Here is a 17,442-nt window from a genome sequence, read left to right as displayed (position 1 = left end):
TGACATGACTTTAAGGTCAGCTGGGGTTACAGAATGAGACTAGGTTACAAAGTAAGGCTATCTCTTAAGAAGAAGAAGAAGAAGAAGGAGAAAAGAAGAAGAAGAAGAAGAAGAAGAAGAAGAAGAAGAAGAAGAAGAAGAAGAAGAAGACAAAGAAAGAAGGGAACACAACACAAAACAAAACAAAAAAATACCAGAGAGGGTAAATCTGACTAAATGATCAACAAATACTACATACACATGAACAGCAGCAACATGAAAATACCAGTCCCTGTCCACAACCAGTATGCTCTGAAGTCCCAATTTGAATCATTGTCAGAGAATATGCATGGTAGATGCTTACCATAGGGCCCCTCCCATAGGAGGCACCTTAGAAATTTCTCTACAGGAGCAGAGTGATTCTGTCACCACCATAATTTATTTATCTCTCTCCCCAAATGCCAAGGCGTGCATATTAAGAATTAGCTGCCACCATCTGTACTGCAGTGGTGCATCCTAGGCGGGACCTTGGATGACCAGCTTGGCCTCTTATGGGTTCAGGTTCAGGTACCAGATGCCTTTGGTGGCTTTTAGGGCTGCAAGGGAGAGGCTGTGCATACAGGATCAGCTTTATTAGCTCAGCCGTACCCTTTGTGGCTCATATCTGAAAGCAAATGAATTCAGAAACAGGTAGAATACTCCCTCACCCCTCTTCTCTCATCCTGGTTCATCAGGAGAATGGGCTCGGCTGCCCGTGTGCTGTGGACATGGCTGCCCACCTTCCACCTTGAGACCTGGGTACAAGTTTCTAATAAATAACTAATGTCCCACCTTCTGAGGTTTTAATCTCACGTAAGAGAATGTAAACCTTGGGATGAATTGTGAAGGAAAGCAGAAAGAAGCAAACAAAAAACAATGAGCATTTTTAACCCCAATGTGTGGGAGATTTGTACTCAGGGTTTCCTCCTTTCAGACTAGAGTGGAGAATTACAGGACCCAGCTATGTCCACACACCAGCTTTCATTCTTAATGCTGGCTGCTCAAATAACTATCACCTTGTTTTAAATGGGTGCACATGGTCAGAGACTTCTGGAAAGCAACTGGCTTATCCATTTGCCTTGTCCCCACCCCTCTTCCCACAGGGACCTCTGTAAACTGCTCCCCTATGTAAACTCTCAGAATTGCTCTCTGAAATGAGTGCTAACCAGTTTCTAATGTTTTTAATCTAGTCTATGCTGAGATAGCATTTTGCTTTTTCACTTAATATAATGGTGGGAAACTTCACTCCAGCAGTAACTTTCTATTGCCCCCATTTCCAGCTGAGTGCTATGGCAAGAACATGATACACATACCTTTCAGCTTGGGCTTTGGCTGGTGCACACACCTATGCTCCCAAACAAGTCATTTCCCTTTCTGCAGATGCTGTGATGTGGTACCAGCTCGGCTAATGGATCAGAATGGAGTTCACTGTGGGCCACTCTGCCATCACTAAGCAGGCTAATTCTGAGTTGCTGAACTTCCTGGCTTCTGGTTATTCAAGTATAAGCACCTCCTCATTCATCTTATTAGAAGGAATGGCTAACACACTTGTTGTAGCTCCCGCCAGGGCCCTTCTCCATTCATGCTGACCAGGCCCCAGTGTTGGGGCTCAGAGTGCTTTCTCCCCCAGGATTTCATACCTACCCAGAGAATAAGTTCTGTGGGAGCCACGAACCCAAACCAGAAGCCTTAACTGTGCTCTTTCTGCCAGCCCCACGCACACAGCATCACCTTCTGTCTTTGTTTAGAGTGAATCGCAGCATACCCAGCAGGGATTTGGTCAGGAGCTAAGACATGGGAGGGCTCTTTGTTTTGCTCCTTGTTTACTTATTTATTTTGTTTGTTTGGTTAGTTGGTTTTGGTGTCTTGAGACAGGGTCTCACTCTGTAGCCCAGGCAGGCCTGGAAGAATTCTTGATCCTCCTGCCTCAGACTCCCAAGTGCTGAGATTACCAGACAGGGGTTTACCAGTATGCCTGGTTTGGAGGTGAGGTTTGATCATTTTTGCAAGCTAGTCTGTCACAGAATTGCAGCCAGAGTGTGTGAGTAGTGGTCACAGGGATGCTCTGGCTTCTACATTCACATTCTCTGGCTGGAAAATCCACACGGGGTAACTGCAGGAGACTGCACAAGGGGTCCACTACCGTGATGCACCCTCAGCCAAACTGTTGGTTAGGATAGCTTGGGGTGGCTAGGGAAAACTGGCTCAGCAGTGAACCATTCTCAGGAAGAATGATGCCCCCTTGGAGCCATTAAATGGTGTGTACAGTGACCTTAGTGTCCTTGAAGCCAGCAGTGACCATCAGCACAGCTTCCCAAATGGTCTCTGAACATCCCCCATCCCCCAACAAAGGGGAGCTTCAGGTTTCCATGGTCTGGTGGGAAGTTCTCTTTGCTGCTGCTTTTTGGGCTCCTGCCTCTGCTTCTGGGCCCCTCCCCCTCCCCGTCTCCCTCCGGTCCCTTCCAGAGACTTGGCTCAGCTGTCCCTTCCGCTGGGCAAGTTCCCAGTCTCTGCACCTGGCTTCAGCCCCTCATCTTCCCCGGCTCCTTTCCTTAATTGCAGAGTCCCTTCCTTCCGTCAGCATGTTTTTATTTATCTTTAATTTACCATCTTAACCATGGTGAAGCCTACAGCTCAGTTCTGCAGCCTCCCCCACATGCATCTTGGGAGCGTCTCACATTCTCAAGGCGGAACTAGACCCAGTACCTCCAATCCCTAGCCCTTAGCCCTGGCAGCCAGAGTTGGGGCTAAGGGCTAGGGACTTGAGGTTCTGTCTATGGGTAATGACTACTATGTAACTTGTTTGTCCCTTTGTGCCGGGCTTCTCTTTAATTGTCTTCAAGGGACATGCACGTAATGTGTCAGGCTTCCTTTCTTTGAAGGCTGAATGGCATTTGATTATGTGGATGGACTGCATTCTTTGTATTTAGTCATCTGAGAGTGGACACTTGGGACGTTTCCACCTTTTGGCACTGTGAGCAGCCCTGCCGGGAACATGGCGTACATCTTTTTGTTTGCATCCTGGCTTTGGCTCATTCAGGTGAACATAAGGCCGGTCCTAGGGTTGCTGGGGGTCAGTGTCTTCTGTTTGCAAGACCATCTCTCTCCTGTATGCCTGTGACCTCCGAGACTGGGGTTGCAGTCTCAGTTTAGTATCCCTAACCGACTGCCCTATCTATCCCTCCTTGTTGAACTAACAGGTGAAGCCTCACTCCCACGACTGTTGGAGGACCAAGCAAGAGGATTAAAAGTACACTGCAGAGTGCTCACCAATAATAACAGCACTTGAGCAAACCTGCCCTGGGTGGTAATGAGATGGAGACACAGCATGTAGAGGGCTCTTCTTAAGAGAGAATTATGTATGGGGGGAAAAAAAACCAACCTTTGCTACATGGTGCTGGAAGAGGGGGGATCCCTCAGGGGGTAGAGACAGCAAAGCAGTGGCTCACTCACTGAAACAAGGCAAGGAAGGGACTCTCCAGAGGGGAGAGAAACGGGACCCTACGGACAACAGGAACATCTACTGGTACATCCATGTCGTCCTCAGGACAAGTGTTCTTGTCCTCGTGCTATAGATGATGAAGCCATTTTTTTTTTTGTTGTTGTTCTTTTGTTTTGTTTTTGTTTTTTTAATTCAAAGTTCATGAGAGGCAGCGGCAGAATTCGAAGACTCCAAGTTGGGCTAATCTCAGGAGAGGGTTTTGCCCAGAGTGAAACATGGCGCCCGGCTGTCTTCTTGGGGTGCTTGCTTGCTGGCGTTCATTCACTGTCAGGCACTGTTAATGGGGCAGCTGTGGAAGCCTGGCACTGTTGTGAGCCTCCTAGGGGCTCACAAGCTGCTGGTGAAGCCACCAGATGTAGTGTGTCTTGGAAGAGGACACAGGAGATCTTTGTGAACAGAGATGGGTTGGAAACATTTCCTAGAGGAAGTGGGATCAAAGAGAAGATGAAGGAAGGAGACAGAAAGGGGATGATGGGCAGAGCATCACAGGGAGAGTCAGTGCATACAGTCCTGGGGAGCTCCAGAAGTCTAGAGTAACTGGTCAGGCTGAGGGGTAGGCAAGGCTCCCTAGGCATCATGGGGGCCAGTCTGGCACCATCTCAGCCAATTTTGCCCCAGCCACGCTTTCTAGGCAGCCATAGTCTGCGTAGCTTTCCCTAAATGCCTGGTGGGGCTGCTGGCTTCAGAGATGTACTGGCCTGAGACCTAGGATCATGGGGCCCCCTTCACTTACTGGCCCTGTCCCTTTTACTCAAGCCCCTGCCTCTACCCCTTTGATTCTCTGCTCCAAGATGTCCCCATGCCACTGTTCCCAGCCTTGGCCCATGTAATTTCCATCTTCGCCAGGTGGGCTCAACATCAAGCCCTTTCCTGGCACCTCTGTCCCAACTGCCACCCTGCCACTGTGGCCTGACTGTCTCCCTTGGGACAAGGGGCATGTTTGTTAAACAGAATAGACTTGCCAGAAGGAAGTAGGAAGTGGACTCTCCTTCTGTTTCCAACTGTTAGTAAATGTCAGGAACTCACTTTTCCCATTTGCTTTGCACTTGTGTATGGTGACTTTGCTTTCGTAGGAGAGGCGAGAGGCTTGCAGACCTGCGGAGAGCTGCTCTGGAGCCTTTGCCTGCTGCCATCTGCATTTCTAAGCCATGATTTCTTCATCCACTGACGCTTGCTGAGAGACTTTATGACTTCCTCCATTGTGAGCTCACTTGAGAGAGAGCATGTTCACAATAACATACGTAATTACATCGAGATGTATAACCCTGCAAACAGGAAACCAGCATGAACCCAGTATATGTTGAGAAACACCTGCTTGTCCTGAACAGTCAGCCGCAGTCTGCATATTTTATTAAGGAAAGTTAACCTCAAATTTAGCTTTATTTCCCCCCAGCAAGAACCATTGTTGGGAAAGGATTATCCCAGTGGCTCTCTCTTCCTTCTGTAATAGTCCCTCACTTGAATGGATTTGCAGATGAAGGAAGGGGAACCCACTGTGCTTCTGCCACTGTTTTCCCACCCTCAGCTGAGCCCTTCACCATTGAGTAGACTACTACTTGAGCAGAAGGGTGACCTATCTACTTAAGGCTGTTCTCATCTGGGGGGGGGGCGTGTATCTGTCTAGAATGTCCTCTAACTCCTCTAGTTCTGGGGTGTAGCAGGAGCTAAGTTTTCCTTGACTGAGGCTTACCCGTCTCTGAAGCGCAGCGGTGAGGCGAGCATTGAGGGCCTCCTGAACCAGCTCGTCCTGGAACACCTGCAGCTGGCGCCTCTGCAGTGGGGTGAGTACCATGTTACCTCTGGCTTCTGGGTGAGTGGGTAGGAGGGCACCCTAATGACCACCTCAGGAAACCACAGAGAAAGGAGTTCACCTCACCGTGTGCTGCCTTTGCGGGCAGGCAGGCACCTCAGTACCAGGTAGGTCTTACCACACCCTCGTCTCGAATGCCAGTTGAGTTTGGAAATGTCTGTAGCCCTTAGTTATGTGGGGTGGTAGGAGGGAATGAGGCATCTTCCTGCTTACTCTTCCTCCATGTTCCTGGACAGAGCTTTACAGCTTCCCATGCTGGGTGTGGACAGTATATTTGGTGAACTCCTTATCTCTGTCTGGTGCTCGTCCCATGGGAGGCCGTCATTACTCAGCACAGCCCTGTTGGTAGGGCTTGGTGTTCCTTTTGCAGCCCTGGATGCTGACCTAAGCTTATGCCAGTCTGAGTAAAACTCCAAGGTAGCTTGCAGCAGACACCAGTGTTTTGGGTGTGGTGAGATTCTTCTTGTGATCTGGAAGTGATTTGATCAGATTGTCTAACGGGATCAGCTGTGAGTGGCCATCTGTTATCTCTTTCTTCTTCCTCTCTACTCAGTAAATTGTCTTGCCCCCTCTTACACCTTTCCTGGCTTCTATGTAGGACCAACCACCTTCCAGGGATGCTATGGGAGATTCTCAAGGAAGTCAGTGTGCTTAGAAGTCAGGGGAAGAGTGAGCAAGGAAGGGGTCAGAGGAGGGCTTGCTAATTGGAGTCACATGCCATGTTTCCCCTCAATCAGTGATTCAGGGTTGGCCCCAGAGCCACGATGTTTCAGTGCTCATCCATGGAGAGGTTAGGGGTGGTTTTTTGGGAGGCCTTTTGCATGGTTGAGGGGAAAATTTAGCAGATTGGATGTGATACTTTCTTCATAATTGGCAGGAAGGTCAGAGCGCCATCATTAAAACTATTGTCCAAGAAGCAATACACTGGAAACCCAAGGACAGTTTCAATAGGTGGCTGCCATCTCATTGTGAGGCTGGAGAATGGGACTGTGTCCCCAAAGCCTGTCCACTTGTATATAGGACCATCTAACCAAGTTGCTGGGCAGCTCAGGTGGCTTGAATGGTGTGTCATAATCCTGGTGCCTGTGTAAGGCCTGCTGGAAATAGAGGTAGGTTCCATAACCACGCAGTCCGTGTGCTGTGTCTGTCATTTTACTAAGGCTTAAGCTAGATTCCATAAGTCAAGCAATGAAATCGAAATAAGGCTTCCATTCCTATGCCATGGTACCCTAGAGGAACACTCAAGAAGGGGCCGTTACCTGCTTCAGTGCCTCCTATGAGTTGTGGTCGGCCCTTCCAGGACCCCAGGGGGGGTTTGGGGAGATAGTCTGTCACAGGCTGGTCCTGTTCTGCTTAGAAGTTGAGAAAGGTCTAGGTTGGCCATTGTGAGCACATGTTACATGTACACCAGCGTGTGGACAGATACACGAGTACTGACATTTATCTAGAACAGTATATAGTTTCAGAAGTAATGCTAAGACCCACCTGTGTATCAGCTGAAGCCTAGAGAGGTCATTTGTGAGGGGAGGGGTCAGATAGTACCATGGAGGGGTGATGATCCTGGTCTTAGAGGGGTGTAAGCCATTGGCAGAGTTGACTCGTCTTCGATCTTGGAAAGCCCAAGTGGGCTTGGACCACCAGGAGCCAGGCCATGTGACGGAATAAGAGAGAAAGCCACTGTTGTCTGCCTCCCTCACAGCTGGTCATATCATGCCCTGTGTTTGCCTCTCAGGCTGCCAATAGCACATGGTGGGACAGGGTCTTCATCTCAGTTTTAACCCATTTATCTCCAGCTGTATCTGTCACCTGTACAGAGAATCTCAGGGAGCCGACTAGCTCAGACCTGTAACTAGTGTCCTGGGGGTGATCTCAGCTCTCATGCCTTAGACTATAAGTATCCCCTTAGAGGATGAACTAAGGTCACAGCTCCCTTAAGAGCCAGGCCCACATGGCTTGCTGAGGGTTGGGTAAGGCCACTCAGGCTGTTCCAGGCCTGAGCAATGAGAGTTGTTAGTGAAGGTTCCCTTGGTCACTTTGAAAGGAATAGATAGGTTGTTGTTTTGCAGTAGCTGGTATCCAAGTGTGTATCTCAGCTGCTTGACAAGGAGTGAGGACTTGGTGTGGTGAACTCCAGTAACTTTGGACACCCAAATCTCTCTTTGTAGGCAGGAACTGCACACAACTCAGCCAGGTTCTGCCATGTCTCACCTGGCTCTGAACTGCTGGGAGGGAGCAAATTAATATGGTCTCCTCTTCCCCAACTCTTGATTTTTTTTTTGACGGTATTACTTTGTGAAAGTTCTCTGTTCTCAGAGTAGAAAGCCAAAGAAAAATTGAGAAAGTTTAGGTAAAGAAAAATGAATCCTCTCTTATCCCTAAACAACCTCTATTTCAGTTTTGTACATTTCTAAGTCATTTTGTGATTCCCCGGTTTTAATCTTGTTTGTATAAATGACGGTGCCATCATTGTACTTTCATATCCTTTTTCAAGCTCGACAAAAACATAAACAGTCCCCACATTATAAACCAGCCTTACACAGATTGTTAAAGGCTGAGCTATTCATCAAATGGAGAGGAGATAATTTAATACTTGTTCTGTGGGTGAACATGGAGATCTCTCCAAATGTTTACCACGGCAAAAGTTATATGCCCCAGTTTTTACCTGGAGTCTTTTCTCTTTTGGAGGGTTACAGCTTCAGCATGGATTTCCAGAAGTTGCTGGTGCTTTAGAGGGTCTTGGCAGAGAGCAAAGCCAAGCTATGGACCTCTGTCTGTGCTGGTGACTGCAGTGGCAGGCGTGGGCAGGCATGGTGTCACCACAGAGCCAGGAGATGTTGGGTTTTCTTCCTGGCTCTGCTACTTACACGCGGCTTGCACTGTTGGCCAGGTTCTTGTGCCTCAGTTTCTGATTCTGTAATGCCAAAGGCACCAACTTCTCTATGTGGGAGGAGTGCTCTCATCCCAGAGGAGAGAAGCCTCCCTACTAGTTCTGAGCAGGGGGCCATTGACTTGTTCTTATCTTGGCTATAGAGAGAGGGAAATGGAATGCAGATGCCCCTAACTATTGGCCTTCATGCTGGTGTGTGCTAGCTGTGGACCTGGACTGCAGTGCTCCATCTGCAGAGGATCTGCAGCAAGGCAAGACACAGGGAAAACAAGGCCACGGGCTGGGCCAGACTCACAAAGGGCACTGAATTCAAGATGAGGCTGGTGCTTCCAAGATGCGTTCTGTCTGAGTCCATGAGTGTCCTGGCTATCTCTTCTCTTCTCTCTCTCTCTCTCTCTCTCTCTCTCTCTCTCTCTCTCTCTCTCTCTCTCTCTCTCTCTCTCTCTCTCTCTCTCTCTCTGTGTGTGTGTGTGTATACACACTAATCTGGTCCTCTGTGAGGGGAAGAGGAGAAGGAAGGCTTAGGAACCAGTATGCTGTCTGGCTGTCTATTCTGAAGAGTGACGTCTAGGCTTTTCCATAGATGCCCAGTGGTGGTGACTAATGGGCTAAGCTGTTTGCCACACTGATTGGAATGTCCCACTGCTGTGCCACCCACTACCTCCTCCTTCCACTGATTCTTGTCTCTCTGTAGAGCGCTCTGTGTCTTCTGAGATGTGGCAGTGATTGGTCTGTGCAGTCTCTCTGGGCCCTGCCGTGAATACAGATCAGGGCTGCACTGCATTGCCAAGTGGGCATTTCCAGCTGTCTGTCTTCAGACAGTCTCCATGCAGACCCACCTGTGTGCTGAGGTCCAAGTTCCTCCCTGAGGGCAGCAACAAGGAGCAGGCATAGTTAGCGCCAGTCTAGGTAGCAGCAGACCCCAGGGACTTCAGTGAGGGACACCACCCTGCCTGGCCTCAGAGAAGATGTGAGTGACTCCCTCACGTTTGCACAGCACAGTTCAGGGTCCCAGCTCTTCTTCACATGCATTTTTAAAGACCTGCCCAAGTCCCCAAGGTCATCATTACCATTCCTTTAGACAAATAGACATGGACTCAGAGGTTGCCGGTTCTGCCTCAGGTCATGTGGGGGGAACTGATTCTTGGGCTGACGGGTTCATCGGGCCCTTCAATCAAAACCTACTGGCCATTGCTATGTAGCAGTAGGTACTTCCCTGTGTCCTGGGAACCCATCCCTGCCTAGCAGACATCTTCTTTCTGATGAGGATTGGGGCCCCAGGTTGGTCTCCTAATTGTTCAATTATGTCCTGGTGAATGATAGCCTGGAAGCCGCCACAAAGGGTTCTGGAAGCAGCAAAAAGAGGCAGAGCTGGAGCTGGATTCCCAGTTACCATGCTGAAAAGGAGGCAGTAGTGTACCAGGGATGACACCAACATGGACCCCATGAACACCAGCAGAACTCACAGGTCTCCCTGGAAGCAGAGCAACCTGAAAGTTGCTCCGAAGCCTTCTGCATCTGGATGGTTCTCCTCCCCCACAAAGGTGCTCAGCATTTAGCTAGCATCATGTAGAATCAGGGGCCCAGGAGTTCTGGGCCCTTCTATAGCTTTTGTGATCTCTGGTGTAATTCCCAGTTTCCCAGCCCTGCTTCATGAAAACTGGGTCTTGTGGCCACCCTACCTTCCTGCTCACTTTTAGCTCAGGAACCTCGCATGGGCACGTTTTCGCACAGAGAGTGGCAGGATGGAGGGGACCACAGCCCTTCTGACTTGGTCACACACCTCCTTTCCCCCTTACTTCTGTCCAGTCTGCTCCCACCCACTGGCTCTTACTGTTACCTGTGTCTCTTATATTCTATGAACCCACAGCAGAGGGTGGGAACAGCATATGTGCTGTTGAATGAGTGGAAACAGCCTTCAGGATGTATTCATTTATGAATGAATGCATGCATGCATGTGTGACTGACTGACTGAATAAATGACTGATTGAATGAATGAGTGAACAAGTGAGGCTATAGTCTTTTTTTGGGGTGAAAGGCTGTGTTTTCACAGACCAGAACATATAGGGCTGTCCCTGCTGGTCCGTGCAGAGCAGGCTCCTCAAGCTGTCTGTCAGATCCCGTGGGGACAGACTTAATTGTGATGATAGCTTTTCTGGTTGCCCCTCATTGAGTTTCTCATGCTGCCACCTAGTCACAGTGAGCTCAAGGGACTGAGACTGCTGGTCTGCATCGGTGCCAATTAGCACAGATAGAAATCAAATCTAGGTCTCTGTGGGTTTCTTAGTTCCCGAGTCTCACAGGGCTCGGAGCCAGGCAGAGCCCCTGTCCTCAACCCTGAGCTATTGGTGTTCTCTTAGCGTCCAGGGATACTGGCATTCTTAGGCCTCCCATTGCCTTACATCCACACAAAGCAAAGAGCTCAGGTAAAGTGTAAAGTGTCTTTACCCACAGCAGGGAGGGCAGGTCATGTGTAAGTAAATGGCTCGCTTATCCAGGTGCAAGATCCCTTCCCATTGGTCAATATTTATTCTCCAGAACAAGGTCATGTTTCTTGCCTTCTGTAGGCCACACTGGCTCCTTAGCGTCCCCCTACTTACAGGTCTCTTGAGCAGGGTAGCCACTCTCATTTCAGAAATGGAGCCTGGGACTCTTCTGTTTCCCAGCCAGGAAGCCACAGAGGTAGCGTTTGAACCAAACCCAGGACTTCAGCCTCTGTCATGTTGTCCTATGTGTGTTCTGTTCCTTAAATAAGAAAGCAAGTCTCAAGATATATGACGCCCTAAAAATAAGTGATCGAGATTTCAGTCTTTCTCCAGTTTTCCCATTACTTCTTTACAAGATAAAAAAGAAAGAACAAACCCTGGCATTTTCATCTTGCACGAAAATTTATCTCTGTGGATTTCACAACCTTTTGAAACCCTTGTAGTAGAGGACTCAGAGGGGAAAATATAGGCTATGGATAAAGATAAGAATAATTGGATGGGATGTCTGGACACAGGTCAGCTGGACTCACTGTACCAGAGAGTGGAATCTCTTGTTGTTCTTGGATGTGTCATGCAAGGACAGCAAAGCCAGCAGCAGCCTGGTGTGCTAAAGGTCTAGTCAGGAAGCTTGTCAAGGAGAGCCACAAATCCACTGACCATTGGCGATGAGGGCATTAAACATGGCCTTGCTGGGAAGCCTGTGTGGTTTAGACTCAGCTGAGAACCCCACAGAGCCTGGGGAGTTGGGAGCTGTGAGGGAGAAAATCAAGTCACATTGTGATGAGAGCCAGCAGTTGGCTGGCTCGCGGGTGACAGCTGCCCCATCCCTCCTTCCCGCACGATATCCAAGATGGCGCTGCTTTCTCAACACTCAGCTGTCAGGGGATCTCTTCGGGTTGGCTTGTCTCCAGCTTCTCTCTGAGACTAATGGCTCTTCCTGGTCTCAGAGCCTGCGTCAGCCCACCACTGAGGGTGAATCTGAAAGCTGCAGTCTGTGCCACAAACCCCCAGGCTCACAGGGCTGCTCTTAGTGTCCCCCACCTGCTCTCAGGGTGGACCCCACGCTATCCGCTCGGCACTGTGGCTTAGACTCCCAGTGGACTGAGTCGTCTGTCAGAGAGAGCCATCCTCTTTAGGCTTGTGACAGATCAGGCTCTACTCACCATTCTGCCAGCCCTTAGGCCTTAATGGCAATGTCCACTCCCGCTGCCCCGTAGTCAGGTTCAGGGAGGTACTCCGCCACACATGCGAGTGGATAAGATGGTCCACGAGGTACCCCCTGGCTTATAGAAGTGTTGTGGTATCCTAAGGAGGCAGACACAGCCGCTCCACAGCCAGCTTTGCCTCCCTTCTCCCCCTGTTCCTAAACTGTCCTTCATTAACTGTCTTCGTGAAGCTCTTCCCTGCTACCCTCACACTGGCTGGCATCAGTGAGAGCACAGGGGCCAAGCCTTGCATGTACATGTATACTCAATGCGGGGCCAAATCTGCTTCCATGGACTCTCCTGTCGGTAAATTCTTCTGAATGTCTTGGACATCTAGAGAGGAAGTGCTCTGAGCACAGTCCCAGGTTCAATTCCCATCTCCCCACTCCACTTACTAGAGGAAGATGCCCACCATATCTGCCAGATGGTCCCTGTCCTGAAGGCTGCCCCGAGCCTTCAGATAACTTGGCTGGGATGGCATTTTCCATCACTGTTACCCATGGGGACCCTGACATGTCCAGCCAGCTGTGGGGCTTGTCCCAAATTCTTCTACCAGGAGATCATTAAATCCATACCTTCCAACTACCTTAGCCAGGCTCGTTGACAGCCTGAAGCTATTCCCTTATGACTGTGCAATAAAGTATCAAGATAATGACTTCCACAGGGAGGAAGGAACGAAGCCCGCCCAGAGCTGCCATCAAGATGGGCATGCCCTCACTGGGGACATCACGTGAGTCATCAGGCCATGTGTTTGTTGAAGCAGAGAAGCAAGCAGAACAAGTGTCCACTCCTTTGTGACAGCTGGTGCCACTGCTGTCATCCTGTAGTGGACTCGGGAGGCAGCTGACCTGGACTCTGATCCCAGCTTTGGGTGACTAACTTGACCTGAGACCCAGAGGGTGACTTGAGGATTCAGGCTCCTTTGTACCTTTGATAGAAAGTGACGCCTTTGACCTCACAGGCATCTTTTAGGTAATTGGGCTTATCCTCAAGCCTTGGTGCCCTGTGTAGGAGAGATTGGGGCTCTGCAGTGGCCTGATGGAGCTGTGTCTAGACTTCACAGAAGGACAGTTTCTGCCATGTTGGTGGGCACCCCAGTGGTACACAGGAAGTGGACCTGCTCAGAGTGTGCCTGCCGATGGGGTGCGTGGATGGAGAGTGGAGCCCTCATGGGTCCTGTGGGTGGCAGGGCCTCACTCACCATCACCTCTGCCCCACTCAGGGGCTCACTCCTGCTTGGTCCTGGCATGAGGCAACAGGTACAGAGAAATCCCTAGCAGAGGAAGCATCCCCTGTCAGGTGTCGGGGGAGTTCCCATTCAGTGCTGACAGTACAGGGGCAGCACTCCCCCTGGTCCCCATAGTCCTGTACCCTCTTTCCTGCTGTAGGATCAGGGGAACTCGAGGCTCTAGTCCTGCCGCTGCTCAAAGCTGGTTCTGCTCTTCACAGGGGGAGACAGGGACTGGGCAGGCCAGATGCTGTTTAGGGTGAGAGACCAAAGGAACCTGAGAGACCCTGACCTTTATGGAGTTACCCACTTCATATTAAATGCAGCAGAGTCTGTCCTCTTTGTCTTGGAGAAAAAAGAGTCAAGTGCACCTTTGCTGGGATTTTTGGGAACATATGTAACCCCAAAGCATGTGCTGGAGGATTGGCAGGAGGCCGCTTTGTGCCTAATGTGTGTCGACTAGGTAAGTATGTCCCAGAGGAACAGCCTGGATGTTGCCTTGTCCTTGTGCCTTAAGAAGTTGGAGCAGAAACCTAGGAAGAGTGAGTCCTTGCACCCGTGTGCTAGTAGGCCAGGAGCATCAGACAGGGTTAGTTCTTGACCTCGTGGTACCTTATGCTCTTTATCTACTTCTGGTGCTTCGAATATTTCACAGGGCAGGGAGAAAGGTTTGGTGAGGACATTTCAAATTCTGATATTTAACTTGATAAAAAAAGAACAGCTGTGTGCCAGCATGGGCTGAGGTACCTGGAACTGCTTGGGGGAACATCCCCTTCCCATCTGGGGAACCCTTAGAAGATCTGGTCCTTGAAGGAGGGCCAGCATCCTGGCTACTTTGAAGCCAGACCTTGAGTCTGATAGGGTACTTCAAAGGCTTAGCCCCTGACCTTTCCCAGGCAGGTTCTGATGACGTCTGTCTCTTGGGGCCCAAGGTTGGCACTTCATCACTAGACAGCAGTGTGTAGGCAGCAGCTAGAAAAAAAAAAACCAGCTAAGCAGGTGTTTAGTGGTGCCAGCTTAGCAGAAGACATGCCCCTTAGCTTGAAAAGAGCTTCCAGGCCTTCCCAAGCAGGCCAGTGTGTAGATCCTGGTGGGGTGGCAAGCATGCAGAGCACCCTCATTTCTGTCACAATAGATGCCCAGGAAGACCTGTGGCTCTGGCTTCTCCTGTCTTTGTTCTGTAACCTTTACCTTGAAAAGCCCCAGTTTCTGAATCTGTAAAATGGACATGATTACTTACTTTATGCCACTGAGAAGAAATGACATAACCCCACTATGATATTTGGTACTGGGTACCTGGAGGATGTTATACTCAGAGAGAGTTGTGTGGTTAAGCTTAGGTCAGAGGCTCCTGGGGGATCTAGTGGTAGTGTCTCTTTCTCTTTCCCAGAGCCAGCTTTGCCCACACAGTAGAAGCACCATTTCAGTTCACTGTCCCTGAAGGTCTCTGGGACAGTGAATGGCTAAGAAGCTGTTTCTGCAAGGGGTGGGGTGGACTTTCACAGGGGAGCCTGAGGATCAGGTTCCAGCACAGGGTGCCATCACGAGGGACCTCCAGACTCAGACACAGGCAACTTAGGCAAGTCAAATGCGCTTTCTGACTTGTGGCAGGCCAGCCTGGACAGACTTGAAGTATGTCAGCTTGGTTGACTGCTAGTGGCCATGGAAGACAGACTTTTTTCCTGGGTCTGAGGTAGAATTCACAGGTGGACTGAAAGCAGATGGCATCCCACCTGTGGGAAGAGAGAGAAGGTTCCAGGTCAAGGCAGTGAGCTGAGGCTACAGTGGAGGACAGAGGGGCATGTTAAGGGACAGTTGGAGAAGGTGACTGCTGGTGACTGTGCTCCCCAGGATAGCACTCTGGATCACAGAGAGTCCTCATTGTCTCCAACCTCAAACAACAAAACAAAACAAAACAAAACCCATTTTAGATGTGCAGAGGCCAGCATTTCTGCATGGCAGGTGGGGGTCACAAGTGTGACCAGCTCCTCATGACTGGGCCAGCACGTCAAGGCAGACCCCGCTCTTCCCCCGCTCTGCACTCGTCTTTCTTCTGTCAGAGAAGCTGCTCCACTGGTCCTTTCCAATCCCAGGACAGCTGCCCACTCACCTGCTTCTGTCCCGGGCGCCAGAGTGTCCAGCCCTCCTCTCTGTCATCATCGTTCTACGCCGTGGGAGCAGAGAAGAGGGAGAGCCCAGTCCCTAGTCCCTTCTCTGCCCCTTGCTGAGGAGAGTCAGACACAGACAATACCCAAAAGAGAAAGAAACCATTGGGGCTCAGGAGCAAGGGGGTGGATATTCAACCGAAACTACTGGAATATTCTATCTGCCCTCACCCTTCTGCCCATACGTTCTTTCTCTCCACTGTCTGTCTGTCTGCCACCAGGTGTTTTCTGGCAGGGGGCAGGTTTCGATGTGGGTAGCCATGAGCACCAACAACAAGCCTGCCCATGTGCACAGAGGCCGTTCTAGCTACAGCTGTTCTTGAGATGGGAAACCCAGGACTTCACTTGCCCGTGGAAAGCCGGGTGCTTTGCTGTTGACCTGGGGCCAGGCAGAGTGATCCTGGCAATGGGGCCTACAATAGCCTGGATGTCACTTGGTCCCTTTTGTGTCGTATACTTGAGTTGGGGCGGAAGCCTAGGAAGAGTGTGAGTCTTTGCACCATGTGCCTAAGTAGACTGGGAGCATCAGACAGGGTTAGTTCTTGACCTCGGGGTGCCTTATGCTCCTTGTCTACTCCTGGTGCTTCAACCATACTAGAGAGTAGGACTTGATAAGGTCAATCCCCAAGGCCATCTTATCCCTCCTGATCTTAGAAGTTCTCTGAGGCCCCTCTTCTGGGAAACACAGATGTCCTCAGGAACCAGACCTCTGAGAGAGGTGGCATCAGCCCCCAGATGGCTCCAAGATGTGGCAACAAAGAAATCAGACGCATTGCTGTCCTCCAGTATAGTTTTTTACAACTTGGCCTTTGGTCTGTAGTCCAGCAGTGTCTGCAGACTTTGTCTCCAAATTCCCAACCCCGGAAGTACCAAGAATGTGGCAGGGGGTGTCCTCACTGGAGTCCAGAGTCACTGTGGAAGAGATGGTCTAAGGGCAGGGACCTCGCCAAGCTCTGACACTTTGTATGGCCCTCTGTAATCTGGAATAGGGCCCTGGGAGGAAGGGAAGAATATTTCCTGTTCACTATGATGCCTAAAGCTGGGGGCACCTGCTCAGGTTGGACAGCCAAGTGGAGAGCCAGCGTTAGGACCCGACTCTCTCAGAATGTGCCTGCTTTGTACCAGGCCCCCTGCCATTCTGTTACTGCAGGGGTAGAGGGTAGGGGCTCCATCTCCCTCTCCAGGAACTGCCCATCTTAGGTTGGCGCTGAGCTGTTCAGGTGTAGCTAGGGTGTCCAGAGAGGAGGCACATGCTTGCTGAGCCACCACTGACGTCAGTGGTTCTCAGAGGGAGGGCGATGGGCTAACTTGGCTACCAAGACTCAGCTTACAGTCATCATCCCAAGGGTTTCGAGCCCCTGCCTCTGAAGGATTCTCTTTTGGTCGAGAGTCGAGTCCCAGGCCTGTTTCTGAGCAGTGTGGTTCTCAGACGAGCTGCCTCACGCATCCGTACACATCTTGCTGTCTTGGAGTGTAACATGGCCCCCAACATGCAGCTGATGTCCGTGTCACTTGCAAGATGTAGACTGTGAGATTCAGACACAGGAAGTGGCCCTAGGGTTCAGCAAGTGGCCCCATGCTACCCTAGGGCTGTGTGGGAGCTGCCAGGGTCTCAAACAACAGACCTGGTGAGCCCGGGTGCTCACCTAATACTGAGAGAGTGTCTTGCCTCTCTCCGTTTTACTCCCATCAGTTTAAGGTTCTCTGGGCCTGTTCTATTTTTGAGTCGTCTTGGATCCTGGACTGCCTTTTTGCTCCAGGGTAGGCCTGGTTGTCTCCTGTGGGTATTTGTGATGGAGGTTCTCTCCCTCCTAGACAGGAACAGTGATTGGGTCATGATAGATGTGCCTGCTCCTGGAGCTACGTGACAATTGTAAATGAAGACCGTTGATCACACTACAGAAGAACCAAAGGCTGCCACCCCACCAGACCTTGTTTCAAGTAGAGAAGGTGGATAGCCAGGCAGGGGTGAGGTCTCTGGGTGTCTGCAAGCCAGCATGCATCCCAGGTGGGTTCTGGGAAGTTCAATGCTAGCTCCTGTGTCCACTTGACATCCTCTTTGCTGAGTTCTTTGGAGACCCTGTCACTGCCACCGGCTTAGACCCAGCTAGAAGTGACTGCCAACAAGTGTATGAGATCTG

The 17,442-nt window shown here is 50.4% G+C and overlaps 1 protein-coding gene across 4 annotated transcripts in view; it reads left to right on the top strand.

Annotated features, from left to right (window-relative positions):
* The window catches only part of Trappc9 (trafficking protein particle complex subunit 9), a 479,962-nt gene that overhangs the window by 376,475 nt on the left and 86,045 nt on the right, over positions 1–17,442 (top strand). For all 4 annotated transcript variants that reach the window (XM_052747955.1, XM_052747953.1, XM_052747954.1 and 1 more), the window contains one exon: positions 5,211–5,301. In XM_052747955.1, coding sequence (XP_052603915.1) covers positions 5,211–5,301 — 91 coding nt within the window. The remainder of the gene's footprint in view (positions 1–5,210; positions 5,302–17,442) is intronic.

This window comes from Peromyscus californicus, unplaced genomic scaffold (genome assembly GCF_007827085.1).
Source record: "Peromyscus californicus insignis strain IS unplaced genomic scaffold, ASM782708v3 Scaffold_20__1_contigs__length_68692818, whole genome shotgun sequence".
Taxonomy (NCBI): Eukaryota; Metazoa; Chordata; class Mammalia; order Rodentia; family Cricetidae; genus Peromyscus; species Peromyscus californicus.
The sequence above is the reverse complement of the archived record's forward strand: the minus strand, read 5'-3'. Positions and strand labels throughout refer to the sequence as shown.